This window comes from Camelus dromedarius, chromosome 4 (genome assembly GCF_036321535.1).
Source record: "Camelus dromedarius isolate mCamDro1 chromosome 4, mCamDro1.pat, whole genome shotgun sequence".
Lineage (NCBI taxonomy): Eukaryota > Metazoa > Chordata > Mammalia > Artiodactyla > Camelidae > Camelus > Camelus dromedarius.
This window is the reverse complement of record NC_087439.1, coordinates 82,030,436-82,044,476: the sequence shown is the minus strand read 5'-3', so window position 1 is coordinate 82,044,476 and position 14,041 is coordinate 82,030,436. Positions and strand designations below refer to the sequence as shown.

General features: G+C 41.2%; 1 protein-coding gene across 2 annotated transcripts; it reads left to right on the top strand.

Moving 5' to 3' along the window:
• Positions 1-1,494: 1,494 nt before the first annotated feature.
• Positions 1,495-7,437, top strand: RESP18 (regulated endocrine specific protein 18). 2 transcript variants are annotated; one of them, XR_010380696.1, is made up of 6 exons: positions 1,495-1,788; positions 3,521-3,625; positions 4,684-4,890; positions 5,044-5,083; positions 5,203-5,292; positions 6,888-7,437. XR_010380696.1 is itself a non-coding variant. In XM_010988375.3 (6 exons), the coding sequence occupies exons 1-6, from the start codon at positions 1,683-1,685 to the stop codon at positions 6,936-6,938; spliced, it is 525 nt and encodes a 174-aa protein (XP_010986677.1). In that variant the 5' UTR covers positions 1,508-1,682; the 3' UTR covers positions 6,939-7,437. The 2 variants fall into 2 exon arrangements, 1 of the variants encoding a protein (XP_010986677.1); XM_010988375.3 differs by having other exon boundaries at positions 1,508-1,788; positions 4,684-4,816.
• Positions 7,438-14,041: the final 6,604 nt, after the last annotated feature.

Sequence of the window (14,041 nt, the reverse complement as noted above, 5' to 3'; positions counted from 1 at the left end):
TTTTATGAGGTCAGGATAATCAAACATTTGGAAGAAAGCATAGGAGAAAAATCTTTGTGAATTTGGGGTGGGCAAACATTTCTAAGAACACAGAAAGCATTAGTGATAAAAAATAAAATCAATAAATTGGACTTCCTCAAAATTAAAATACTTTGCTCTTCAAAAACTCTATTAAGAAAATTAAAATGAAATGCTCAGAATTGGGGAAAATATCCATAAAGCATTAATCTGTTAAAGAAGTTGTAACCAGAAGTACTAGAGAATTATGTCAATTATGGAATAGTAAATATTTTTAAACATTGTGTTCATTTTCAATTGCTGCTGTAACAAATCACCTCAAATCTAGTGGCTTGAAAAACAGAAATTTGTTATCTTACAGTTCTGAAAGTCATAAGTCTAAAATCAATATCAAAATGTCAGCAGGGCTGTGCTCCTTCTGGGGGCTTAAAGGGAGAATATATTTCCTTGTCTTTTTCAGCTTTTAGAGGTTGTTTGCATTCCCTGGCTTGAGGCCTCTTTCTCGTACCACTCCAACCTCTTGCTTCCAATATTATAACTCTGACTACTGATTGTGACCCCTCTACTTCTCTTTTCTAAAGACTTTGTGATTATATTGGGCATACCCAGAAAATCCAAGAAACTCCCCATCTGAAGTGAACCACATTCTAAGGTTAATCACACCTGGAAAATCCCTTTTACCATGTAAAGTAACATATTCACAGGTTCTAGAGATTTGAATGTGGACATCTCTGGGAGCCATTATTCAGCCTAAAACAGATATCATAATGCTATTGTGATTATGCAGAAAACTCATTCATTCTAAAAGATGTATATTGAATTTTTTAGGTGTGAAATGTCATGATGTCTGTAAATTACTTTCAAATACTTCAGCAAGAAAAAGAAGCAGTTGTGACAAAATCTTATTAATTGTTAAATCTAAGTAGTAAATATATTAATGTTCATTTGAGTCTTCTCTCTTTTTATATTTGAAAATGTTCATAATAAAATTTTAAGCTTAATAAAAAAAGATTGAAATGTCAGTCTAGAGTTTAGGAAGCCTGTAACTAAATTACAGTGGAAGCAAGGGATCAGTTAGTTAGCTAGTTAGTTATTACAATAGCTCTATTAAAAAGAGTACAGTGGTTTGATCCCAGGCTATGGCAGTGGATGTGGAGAAGTAGATGGATGTGTTTATTCTTAGCAGGTCAAACCCATGATTGCTGAAGGGTTTTAGATGGGTGAGGGCAAAGTTAGCATCAAGATAATAAAAATAGACTAGATTCATTGAGTGCCGGCTACCCAGTTGCTGTTAATTTTTAATCCTCACAGCAAACCTATGAGTTAGGTACAAATCGCACCTGCGTTTCACATGCAATCCATTTCTCCAACCTTGGGACTGGGAGTAGAGGCAGTAGTCCTTGGCATCCGATTTATGTAAAAAAGGAGTGGGTTCCTGGGGATGGGTGTGGTGGGACGGTTGTGGGGGCGGTAGGGGAAGTAGGGGCTGGATAGGAGTCCGCAGGCGCAGGGCCCGCCAGTGATTGGCCCAGCTGCCAAGGGAGGGTTGTGCAGATCCCGTTTCGCTAGCGGGTGGGAAGCCACAGCCCCGCTCAGTCCCTCAGGCAGCTGTCCCTACCTTCTCTGCGACTTAGGAGGGGAGCCAGCGCGCCAAGCCCAGGAGGATGCAGTGCCTGCTGTGGCCTGGGGGCTCCCGGGGGCTCTGGCTGCTCCTCTGTTTCCTGCTTCTGAACAGCCGCCCAGGGGGCTGCAGCGACATTGGTGGCCACGGTCAGGAGGAAACCTGGGGGGTGCGGGCAAGGCTAGAGAGCGATTCTGAGCAAAGTGGGCGGGGAAGGGGGAGCTCAAGGTTTGGAATCTAAGAGGAAAGTAATGTGTTTCGGGGTGAAAATAGATGAATGTAGAGAGCATCTAGCCCAAAGAGGCGCAGGCTTGGAGTGGGGCTCGGCATAGGGGCTCTGGGACTCAGAGGACTCAGGGAAGCCCACTCAGGGGAAGACTGGGGATTTGGGAGGAGGACGGGGAAACATGCATAGGGGAAAGTAAAACTGGCCTGTGAGGCCGCAAGAAAAGCAAGACGAGCCAAGGGGCCAGGGAAAAGATGCCTATGGCTGAGGGGTAGGCAGGGGACTAGAATCTCTAGACTGCAGGGGAAGGGGCAGGGACCGCGGGTTATCGGGGTCCTGGCTCCGAAGAGAAGGCTGGGCCGAGGGATGAGCCAAGGCTCCTTTATAAGCCCCCCAGAGCCTGGTGTCTGCGATCCAATTTCTGCTAAGAAGTGGAAGGCTAGGCCGAGGTAGAAGAGGATGGAGAGAGAAACAGTCCATCCTTTTTCCATCCCCTTCACTCTGAGCCAGCCAGGTAGACCATCGCTGACTCATGTCTGAGCTGCCAGAGACCGACTGCGCAGACTCCGGGTTTCCAGAGCCTGGCGCGTGGGGCAGACGGCGCAAACTCAGAGCCTAACGCCAACTTTCCTCCCCGAATCTGTGGGGTTTAGATGCCAATGCAGAGGACTCCCGAAGAACTGTGGAAGGAGGCCTGATGTCAAGCAACAGGAAGCAAGGCGTGGGGAGCGGGTGGGGGTTGGTAGTAAGGACAATCAAGCCTTGTGGGAATGCCCGGCTCTCTTTACCGCTCAGAGTCGCCCCCATGTCAGGCTTTGGCCATCACTCAGCACCGCGGACAGCGCCAGGAGCCCTGTGGGTCTGACCCAGGGTGTCCAGGTCACTGCTTTTCCTATCCGTTCTGGGAGTGCTGCCTCAGAGAACAATCTCTCCTTCCAGAAGTTCTTTTCCTTCTCAACAGGGTGCTGGAGGTTCTGGTCCTTCCTAAAGCCAGGAAATTGATATTAGGATCCATTTGACTGGGGAGAATTCCCAGTCCATAATGACTTGTGGTAATTCCACTATAGGGAAAACAAACAAACAGACTCCAGTCCTACCCATCTAGCTGGAATAAGGAAAGTGTGTATAGCATTAGGGATTATCTCCATCCCCTGTCCTTCCCTTATGCAGAGTCGGCCAAACTGTGGCTTTCAGGACAAGGATCCAGACACTCAAACCCTATACATACCATACTTTTTTTCCTTTAAGGATTCCAGGCCTCCTCTGTAATCCCCTCCAGGCTTCAAAGACTTCCCTGAATGCAATTTGCCTGTTTTCCATGCCCTGCCTGTTCACCTGATTATCCATTTCATGTGTGTAGCTTTCTGAGTCTCTGCTTATCTTAACCTCCACAGGATGTTCTTTGCCTGTAAGCTTGGTTCTTACTGGAAGTTGGTACCAAAGGTGAATGAGATGCAGGGGCTGAAGAACAGGGAAAGTGGTGATGGGTAGGGAAATATGAAAAGAAGGAGGACTTGAAATGAGGAGGGGGTCTGGTGAGGGGGACAGAGACCAGTGAACCCAGGGATGTTAGTGGGAGGAAGCTGCTTTCCTTCAACTGGGGTTTGTAAGTCTTCTGGCCAGGCTCCTTTCTCACACCACTATTTTGCTCTTAGATGGTCAGAGCCAAGTGGGAGTGGGGCAGCTCTGGTCCCTCCAAGGATTTACTACCCCAGTCTTCCAACACTTGCAAGTTTTCTTCCAGCAGATTGTGCCTCAAGGTGAGTAAAAGGTGAAGAGAGTCTGGGACCTGGTCAGATACAAGGGTAGGTAATAATGAGGGGCTTTTTATCTGAGAACAGGTTTTCTTCCCCAGATATCTCTACTTGAAACTTTTCTGTCATGCTTACCTCCTGGAGGACCGGGTGAGACCAGAGTAAGTGTGGAGCTGGAAGGACAGGCTGTTTGCCCTTGAACATCCTGGAAGAGCCCAGTAGAGGCTTCTAGAAGAAGCCCTTGGAAGATGTCAGCATCCAACTCCTTGAGACTAGCCCCAACCACAGGCACTATCTGAGTTTTTACAGAGACAGGAATCCTTAAATTCTCAGCCAGAACACACACACACACACACACACACACACACACACACACACACACACACACTTCAGCTTCTGGGTAGGAAGCAGAGCAGATTATATGACAAATAGAAGGAAGGAATGAAGGGAGTGAGGAGCCTCTTGAAGACAGATGGCCAACCCTTCCTTATAGCAGAGTTGCATGAATGAGAGAAGAGTCAGATAGGAAATGCAGCTTGAGTTCTTTGTACTACTACCACTACGAATGTCTATCATGTTTATAATGCCTTAGAGCAGTGGTTCTCAAAGTGCATCCCTGGACCAGTAGCAGCATCACCAGGAGACTTGTTAGAAATGCTAGTTCTTGAGCGTCATCTCAGACCTCTTGAATCAGAAACTCTAGGAGTGAGGAACAACAATCTGTGTTTTAACAAGCTTTGTGGGAGATTCTGATGCACCCTAAAGTTTGGAAATCACTGTCTTAGTTTTCTCAGCAATTTTTATATCCCTAATCTCATTTAATCCTCACAATAGCATCAAATGAATCAGCAAAAAGAGTATAGTCTTAATCCTAACTGAGCATTTACTACATGCCAGGAACTGTGCTATGCAACTTTTATATGTCATCTCATTTAATTCTCTCCACAAATTGTGATCTTTTATCTACCTGAGGGAGAGGGGGAGTGTTGATCTCACTCTGGTCCCTGGAGTGGGCCAGTTAGAACATCCCTGGTGTTAATTCACCACATCCTTTCACCCTGCAGGTTTGTTCTGGAAGGATGACATGACCCAGAATGTGATGATCCAGAAGATGGGACACATTAGCAAACTCCATCCCCAGGATCCATGTATGAGGGTTGGGCAGGCAGCCTTTCCCACCAAAACCACTGGGATGAGGTATGTGAGGCCTATGGTCAGTCCATGCTGTCTGGCTGACAGACAGAGCAAGGAGGGAGCTGGCATCAATGCAGGTAAGAGCTGCCAGGAGCACTATGAGAATGATTCAGAGGTCCTGTCTGTGATCTGCAGGAAACAGTTCCATGAGCCATTAGTAATGTCTGCAAAGGGAGAGGAGGTGGGTGCTAACAAGCCTAGGTCCCATTTATCATCCCCATGTCTTTTAGGGGCAAGCAAGAGGAGAAACTTCGACTCTTATTCCCCAAGGTGAGACCCATGTGTCTTCTCAAGACGTGAATCCCTGACTTTGGGTCCCGTCTCTTTTCCTCAGGGGCTCTACCACCTTTTTCTGTCTCCTTCTTGATTCCTGGCTTCCTTCTTCACAGAGCCCAATGGCCAAGGTGAACAAAGATCAGTGCTTTACCTCCAGAGTGGTTTCAAAGGCCTTGAAACAAGAGGTGGCCAACCCTGTCAAGGTGAGGGCTCACTTTTTCTTGGGAGGCTAGAATCACCAAAGACTTCTTTAAATGAGGGAGGCAGGTGTGAAGGAGGGAGTGGGTATTGGGATGTGAACAAAAAAGCTGAAGAAAATATCTTTCCCAATTGAATGGCATCCTGATTTTCCTGTCTCTCAGACCACCTTTGGGTGTCCAAATAAGAGGTTGAGGGGCATGATGCAGGTGCTGAGAGCCTCTAAGGGTGAAATGATCTATAGTATCATGAAAAAGAATTGAGTTTAAAATAGGCATACAAAATTGAAGGGTTTTCACAATTAAGTAAAAGGTTCCTCTTTTCTCCATGCACTCTTCTGTATATAGCAAGTGATAGTGAAGTTCCTTTGGATGAATGGAAGAGGTAGCCCAGAGGCCTTTGCATTCAGCACCTCCCCGCCTTGCTCTACTCTGTGGCCTGAGTGAGCATCCCAAGGTTCTGCATTATCTCTTTGGGATGCTTGAACACTTCAGAATTCAACTGAAAACACTCATATAGCCCTCCCATCTATCTTTATAGATAAGACATTGGGGCCCAGGCTGGTCAAGCAGCTTACTCAAGGCTTCATAGCAGGTTCATGGCAGAGCAAAGACTGGACCCAGGTCTCCTGATTCTCAGCCCTTTCCCCTGCAAAGCCTCTGCCCTTCCTCTCAGGGACTGCAGTAGGGGTTGGGCTGTCCCACATACCAGACTCTTCAACATGGACAAGTCTTTTTTTGGACTAAGGCCTAAATTACAAGAAGGTGCCAGCCAGAGGACAATATGAAGGAAGGGCATCCAAGGCAGAGAGCACCATACTGACAAATGCCCTGAGACAAAGATACCATAGTATGTCTGAGGGACAGATGGAAAATTCAGGGGTAGAGATTTAGGTAAGAGAATGTAGGACTGGGGTTGACCACACAAGGACTCATAGATCGCGGTGGAAGGTTTGGATTTTATTCCAAGTGTGGTGGCAAGTCGACTGGGAAATTTTGAGGCAAGGGATATCATAATGTGATATGATTTGAAAAGACCACTCTAGTGATATTGGGGGATGGATTGTGAGAAAAGTAAGAGTGAAAACTAAGAGGCCTATAAGGAGCTGATCATCCTGGTACAAGGGAGACTGAGGTGGCTTGGACTGGAATGGTGGCAGTGGAGTCGGCACCTCCAGCTGGCCGTGCACTCCATCCAGAGGCATCCTGCATCTCTGGGAGCTTCCAGCCCCTTATGCTCTCCTAGGAAACCTGTTCTCACTCCCATAAGATGGCAGCTGGGCTTCCTAAGCCTGGATCGGCTGCTGGGTCTGAGCACTCAGAGCTAAGTAAAGACCACCTTTGAGAGACTTGTTGGTGTGGTGCTTTCAAGAAAACAAAAAAGATACTGCCATTCTTCTCCAGCCTGAGCCCAAGGGAAAATCACGGGATGAGAACCCTATGAATTCCATGTGGGAACAAGGGGACAAGCACTCAATCGATGGACTGAGTTACTGTGGGCTTACTTAAATCAGGCTGTTACTGAAGCAGTTTGGAAAGAGTAGGTGAGGGAGGGGCCACCTTCCCACATACTGATTCCAATCCTTTGTTTCTTGTTTTAGGGCTTCTTTGAGTCACCCTCTGCTGTAGGCCACAACCTTGTCGCTGACTGAGACCTCGTGCAAGGCTCTTTGCCCCAGTGCCCTCCCCATTGCCCTCCAGGGAAGTAGTTCCAGGATGAATCTCCAACATTAAAGTGACTTTCATGCAAACTCTCTGTGACTTGCCCTGAGGCAGGATGGGCGGGGTTTGGACCTGGCTAGAGTCCTCTAAGTGAGAGAGGCAGGACCTGAACAGGGGGTGGGGTGAGAAGAACAAAGCGCCTTGGTGCTGCTCAAAGGCTGCTTTCTGTCCTGTTTTCCCTCCTGAAGTAGGGAAAGTGAGGATGGGACCACACCTAGCCTTCTCTGCCCACATCTGGTGATGCTCTATGATCCAGTTGCCCACCCATCCTTCCATGTCAGACTTGCTTGGATGGTGCTGTTCTATGAGGGTCTCCACCTCCAGCATTACAGCCCCTGCCAAGGCTCTCCCATTCTTTGTGCTTCCAAGAATCAACGTAAAAGTGCTGTGATCAAAGTGTACACACATTAAATGTTTTGCTGACTCTTGCTAGTTTGCTCCTGGTAGCTTGAAATTTTTAAAAGAAGTGGGTAATCTGATCACTCGTGATCAACCAAATACCAGAATGTCCTATCCGCAGAGCTTTATACTTCCCAAGACACTCTCATACTCATTGGACATTCACAGGTACATGAAAATGGGCAAATATCTAGATTTTGTTTCTCTAAGAAATTGGGACTTGGCCACACACCTCATCCATTTAAACAACCCAGAGAAATTAAGTGACTAGTTCTTGATGGCAAGATTCTTTGTCATGCTGCTGTTCTTGCCCTCTCTACTTATCAACTATGTCAAAATGCATGAGGCAAAAACTGATAGAACTGACAGGAGAAATAGAAAAATTCACCTTTGTAATTGGAGACTTCAGCACTCCTCTGTCAGTAATTGATAGATCAAGCAGACAGAAGATCAGAAAGGATATAGATGACCTTAACAGAACAATCATTCAATCTGATCTAATTGATGGTTAGAATATACCGTCCAACAACAGCAGAATACAAATTCTTCTCAAGCTCACATGGAACATTCATCAAGATAGACAATCATAAAACACACCCCAACAAATTTAAAAGAAGAGAAATCACACATTCTGTGTGATTCTTCATAGACCATAATGAAGTTAAACTAGAAATCAATAACAGAAAGATAGCTGGAAAAATCCCCAAATATATGGAAAACAACACCTTTCTAAATAACCCATGGGCCAAAGAAGAAATTGCAAGAGAAATTTTAAAATATTTTGAAGTAAACAAAAATGAAAATACAATTTGTGGCATGCAGTGAAAGCAGTGCTTAGAAGGAAATTTATAGCAATGAATGCATACATTAGAAAATAAGAATGACCTAAAATCAATAAACTAAGTTCATACTTTAGGAAACTAGAGAAAGGAGAGCAATTTAAGATTAAAGCAAGCAGAAGAAAATAAACAATAAAAATTAGAGCAGAAATCAATAAAATTGAAAATAGGAAAAGATAGAAATTAATAAAACTCAAAATTGGTTCTTTGAAAAGAAAAAGAATTAATAGAAATTCTACAACTTAAAAATGTGAGAACCAAAAATTTAATTGAATAGGTTTAATAGCAGATTAGAGACAGCTGAAATAGAATTGGTGTACCAGAAGACAGGTCAGAAGAAACTTAGCCCTTCCCTCCAAAAAACACAAAGAGGCAAAGGATGGAAAATAAAGGGAAAAGGGTAAGAAACCAAAAGGATATAGTGAGTAGATTCATCATTTATTGAATTGGCATCCTAGAAAGAAGAGAGAGAATAGGGCATAAGCAGTATTTAAAGAGATTGTAGCCGGAAAATTTCCAAAACTGTTGAAAGATATCAATGAACAGATTCAAGATTACCAAGTCTCAAGCAAAATATTTAAAAAAAAAAACTAAAACTAAAACTAACAGAAAAATGACATTTCAGGAAAACAAAGCCAAAGAGAAAAATCTTATAAGCAGCTATGAATGTGTGGAGAAGATTATTTTCAAGGGAGCAACATTTAGCCTCATAGTTAACTCCACAACAGCAACAAAAGAAGCCAGAAGATAGAGAAATAACATTTTAAATGTGTTGAAAGAAAATAACTGTCATTCTAGAATTCTATAACTGGCAAAATTATCCTTCAAAATGAAAGAGTTCCACATCTGCCTGGGATGTAGGAAGCCCAAAATATAAACACTCCCATTCTAACAACAAGAAAATAGCTTGTTCAACTGCAGAATCATAACTTTTCTTGAGTGCATCAGAGAGCTGAGGTCACAGAGAGCTGATTTCTTTCAGGGCAGATATAGATAGAAACTTTCAGGTTCCTTATAAGAAATTTGAGCTGGAAATTTAAGCCGAGCTAATAATTTTTTTGTCCTCAAGTCTCCAGAACATGTAGAAGCAACCAACCCACACCACAACACTCCTTATTTCCCTAAAATATTCTACAGCAATAAACTTTTGGTCATCTAAATTCTTGCCTTCTATAGGCACTTGATTATAGGTATCTACAGGCAGTAATGTGAGGAATTATCTTGCCACTGCATGTCATGGACTGCTAGTATCCCCTTTACCACTGGAAACAGTCATTAATGCTTTTAAATCTAATAGATCAGAAAACCAATAACAGAAAACCATCAGAGAACACATCCTTAAGATTCTGTTTCTTTGGAATCACTATCAGTACCAAATTCTTATCAGTCAGGGTTCAATCAGAGAAGCAGATTCACTAGGGATTGTAGCAGCTGTGTTTAAAGTAACTTGACATGAAAGTTACTTTTTCCCCCTCTCATTTCTTTTCCCTGCTACTTTATATCAGGAGCACTGATATTGACAATGCTTTAGATTTCATATGAGAGTATGTCTGAATTAAGGGATGTGTGCATCACTTGTCATAAGGGTACAAAGTTTTCATTCAAACAAAACACAAGAGTGGAAGCTAGAATTAAGGTAGATGGTCCCCATTTTCCCACCCATATTTATGCTGCATCATTCTTCATCCTGCTCTATGTCTCCAAGTTGATGTCTTTGGATTGCATAAACCAGAGACCTTTGCTCACTGACTTCCAGTTAAATTTAGACAATAGTAGGTATTTGCAAGAGTTTAGAGGCCAAAAAGGGAGAGAGGCCAAGATGAGTATTCCTCTGGCTCCCTCCCTAACAGCTGTGACTTGACAAAGTCTATATTCCTTTACCTGTCCACACCTTTATAAATAGTTACTTTGTTAAACTCTTCTTATTTACTCAGATTGGCCATCTGTTTCAGGCCAAGTTCAAGACAATAGACTGTACACAGATTAATAAAAAGTTAGTAAACTGGAATATAGGTCAAAAGATAAGGTAGAATCATAGAAGGTACCACAAGAAAGTTTAACACAAATTTACTTGGAATCCCAGAAAGAAAGGAGCAAGTAAATGGGACAGAGTCAATATTTAAAGAGATAATGTCTGAGAATGTTTCAAAACTGATGAAAGGCATGAGCCCACGTAGTCAAGAAGCCCTCTGAATATCAAAGAGAATAAATAAAAAGAAATTCTTCCCTAGTCACAGCCTAGTGAAACTGTGGATAAAGGCAAATTATCTACAAAGGAATAACAATTATACTGACAGATAATCTCTCAAAAAATAAAAAATAAAAAGGAGGGAGAAGGGGATCAGATGAGCAATAACTTAAGTTTGCCCCTAGATTCTACTCTCCACCAATTTTTACCAAGTTTTCTGTCCCAAGAGGCTGACCTGTGTGGACTACTTCAATGAGTTCCCTATTCCTCTGGATTCTGGTTGGTTTAGGACAAAGGTAATACTTAGAAGCAGATCAGAGGGAGGGAATGAGGAGAATGAAGAGAGACTACCTATTTCCCCAGCTTCTTCCCTGTGAGAAGGTACAAGCTGTCTGCTTCCCCTGGCACCCATGTGCAACAGGAAACATGTACAAGAGTATATATGTATATATTTATATTCGTGTGTGTGTATATATACGTATACATATACATATATATATGTGTGTGTGTGTATATATATACAATCACACCATTCACGATAACCCAAGACTGGGGATAATCTAAAATCCATGTTTATTAGTTTTTCTTTACAGTATTATAACCTATGCATGCATCCTTAGGTTATAAAATCATAAAGAAAAGCGAGGAAACATTGTCAAGTAGAGAATGGATAATGGTTACCTTTGGGAAGAGGTTATGACTGGGGGACACAATAATGCTTCCAGGATGTTAGAAATGTTCAATTTCTGGACCTGGGTTACATGGGTGTTCATCTGGTGATAATTTATTGAGCTATTCATTTTTGTTTTATGCATTTTCTGCTTTTCATATTACACAATTTACAAAGTTTTAAAAAAGGAAATAAATAGGGTGAAGTGATAAAGATGGCAGGGAGAATTGTGGAAGGTGCAGAGAAGACTTTCCTGAGTACGCCTTATTATATAGGTTTGAATTTTGAACAACATTTTACATATTCAAGAAATGAAAGTATATAAAAATAAAAAGCAAATTCTAATATTAAAAATTAACAAACCAAATTATATATTGAATTGGTAAAAATGACTACACAAACAAAAGAATTATTTCAAATGACTTTAGACACAGTATTTTGATGGTATACCCTTAGGGGTACATGGTATATATATGGTATATGGTATAACCCTTAGGGGTTATAAGGACAAAGTAAACTATGCAAAGTCTTAAACGTATTCACATTTATTTTATTAGTAGAACAGTATATAGTAGAATAATATTTGAATTATTATTTGTAAATTATTGTATGCATATTGTAGGATTAAACATGTAAGTGGTGTTAATGTTATTAGAAACCAAATTTTTCAGTGTAGTAAAGAGATACAAGTATAAAATTAAGAGTTCAGTAAAAGTTACAGCTAAATTTTAACTGGAAATATCAGCATGAGAGTGTGTGTATCTTAATGTCCTAGCTCTGTGCACTGAAAGGACCTGGAGGCACCATCAATCACCTCTATAGCCATTATCACCCCTAAAACCCTTATTACGGTCTCTAAAAGCAGTTCTTACTAAAAGCTACCAAGTCTCTTTGGAGGAATGGCTGCTTCTATGACTAAGGCAAGGAATAAAAAAGATTAACCTGGTACATATTGAAATGATAGAAAGCAAGGGAGCTTTTGGTAATTAATAGGGTATTTCAAAAAGAAACAAGAGCCAGTTTAAAGGAGCTTTCAGTTACTTCAGGATAATCTGAATATCAAAAGAATAATTACTGTGATTGCCTGATACACATTGAATATATAATAATCATACTTTCATAGCAATGCTCAGAAAGTCATAAAAAATTAAAAAAAAAACTTACTTGCCATTCTTGGAAGTAACTATTACACTGACTCATTAATCTGTAAGTTAATAGTTAAAGAGAAAAAACGAAGAATGTATGCTACCTTTCCAGTTGGAATTGTATTTCAAAGTAACTAAGCCCAGTTGGTGAGAGAGTGCTCTTCTTTATGAAATAATATCAGCTAACAAATGTTAAAGGAATGATAGAATTAGAAAAATCACCATTTTAGTCAAGGATCATCAATGAATGGCGTACTGATATGTGAAAAGTTATTGGGGAACTAGATAATCTCAGAATGCTAAAATATCTTCCATGGATTACATACTTACGGTCACAAGAGGAAAACATCACATTATGATAGACCCCTGGCTGTCTCTGCCTTAAACCAGTGATCAATTTCAGCATCACTAAATAGTGGGATAGCCAGACATCATGCACTTCCTGAAACCATGCAATTGGAGGTATACGGTATCACCTGTAAAATTTTTGCTTTAAATTTTTTTTTACCTGATCCAATCAAGACTTTAAATATAACTTCCATTTTTTTTTCAGGAAATACAGGGGATATACAGGATATATATGGTGGAAATACAGGCTATATACAGGGGAAATACAGGGAAACATATCATAAGCAAATAGTCAGACAAATTCAGAAGGTGGAGAGTTGTAAACAAAAACTGACCTGGTCTCTTCTGTAAGAAGATGTCAAAAATGGAGGTGGGAGTTTAGGGGGGAATGAGCACTCTTTAGGCTAATTTAAAGAGAATTAAGAAACATAACTAAATGCAATGGTGATCTTTGATTGACTCCTATTTTGAAAAAAAAAACAGCTGGAAAAGGGGCAGTTAGGGAAAAAATTTGAGATCTCTGAATAGGACTGAACATTAAACGATATTCAGGAATTACTGTAAATTTTGTTAGGTGTCAATGGCATTTTGGTTATGTGGGAAATATCCTTGTCTCTTGGAGATGCATACTGAAATATTTAGAAGGAAAATATAATGTCTATTATTTACTTTTAAATACTAAAAAGATGCAAATATGGCAAAACAATAACTGTTAAGTCTAAATGATGAGTGTATGAGGATTTACTAGGCACTACTATTTTCTTTTTCTTTTCTTTTTTTTTTTTTTGGATTTTGGAAATTTTTTACTGAAAAGCAAGAGTAAAGTGATAAGTTTTGAACTTTAGAAATTTCATTCCCGAGTTTATTGGGTGACAAAAATGGAAGCAAAAGGCTAGTTGGTTGATTACTGCAATAGTCATCATGTAAGAGCACAGTGGTTTGCATAGAATAGCGAGTGTGGAGAGAAGTGGACTGATGGGAGATAATATTTTGTAGGTAGAAACCATGAGGTTGTTGATAGACTCGAGGTGGAAGAAGGCGAAGGAAAGGAGAGTCGAGGCTAATCACATAGGCGAGTAAGTGTCAACTGTTTAGTATATGCCAATGCAATGGTTGTTCTAAGTGAGCTTCATGAGTTTGACTCCCGTAATCTTCACAACCACCTTGTGAGGTAGGTAGTATTGGCATCTTCATTTTACACATCAGGAAATTTGGGCTCAGAGAGGTTAAGCAACTTGCCCAAAGTTATACACTTGGAAGGTGGCATTGCTGCAACTGTAATCCAAACACACAAACACGTAACCATTGCTGCTCTTTACAGGACATCGATACCATTGAGATGCGAAATAGTACATATTCTATTCATTTTTAAGCTCTTCTCTTAAAATTTTTACTATCCGGCTCATTTCTTTCCTGGCCCCCACCCAACTGTCACCCTTTTCGC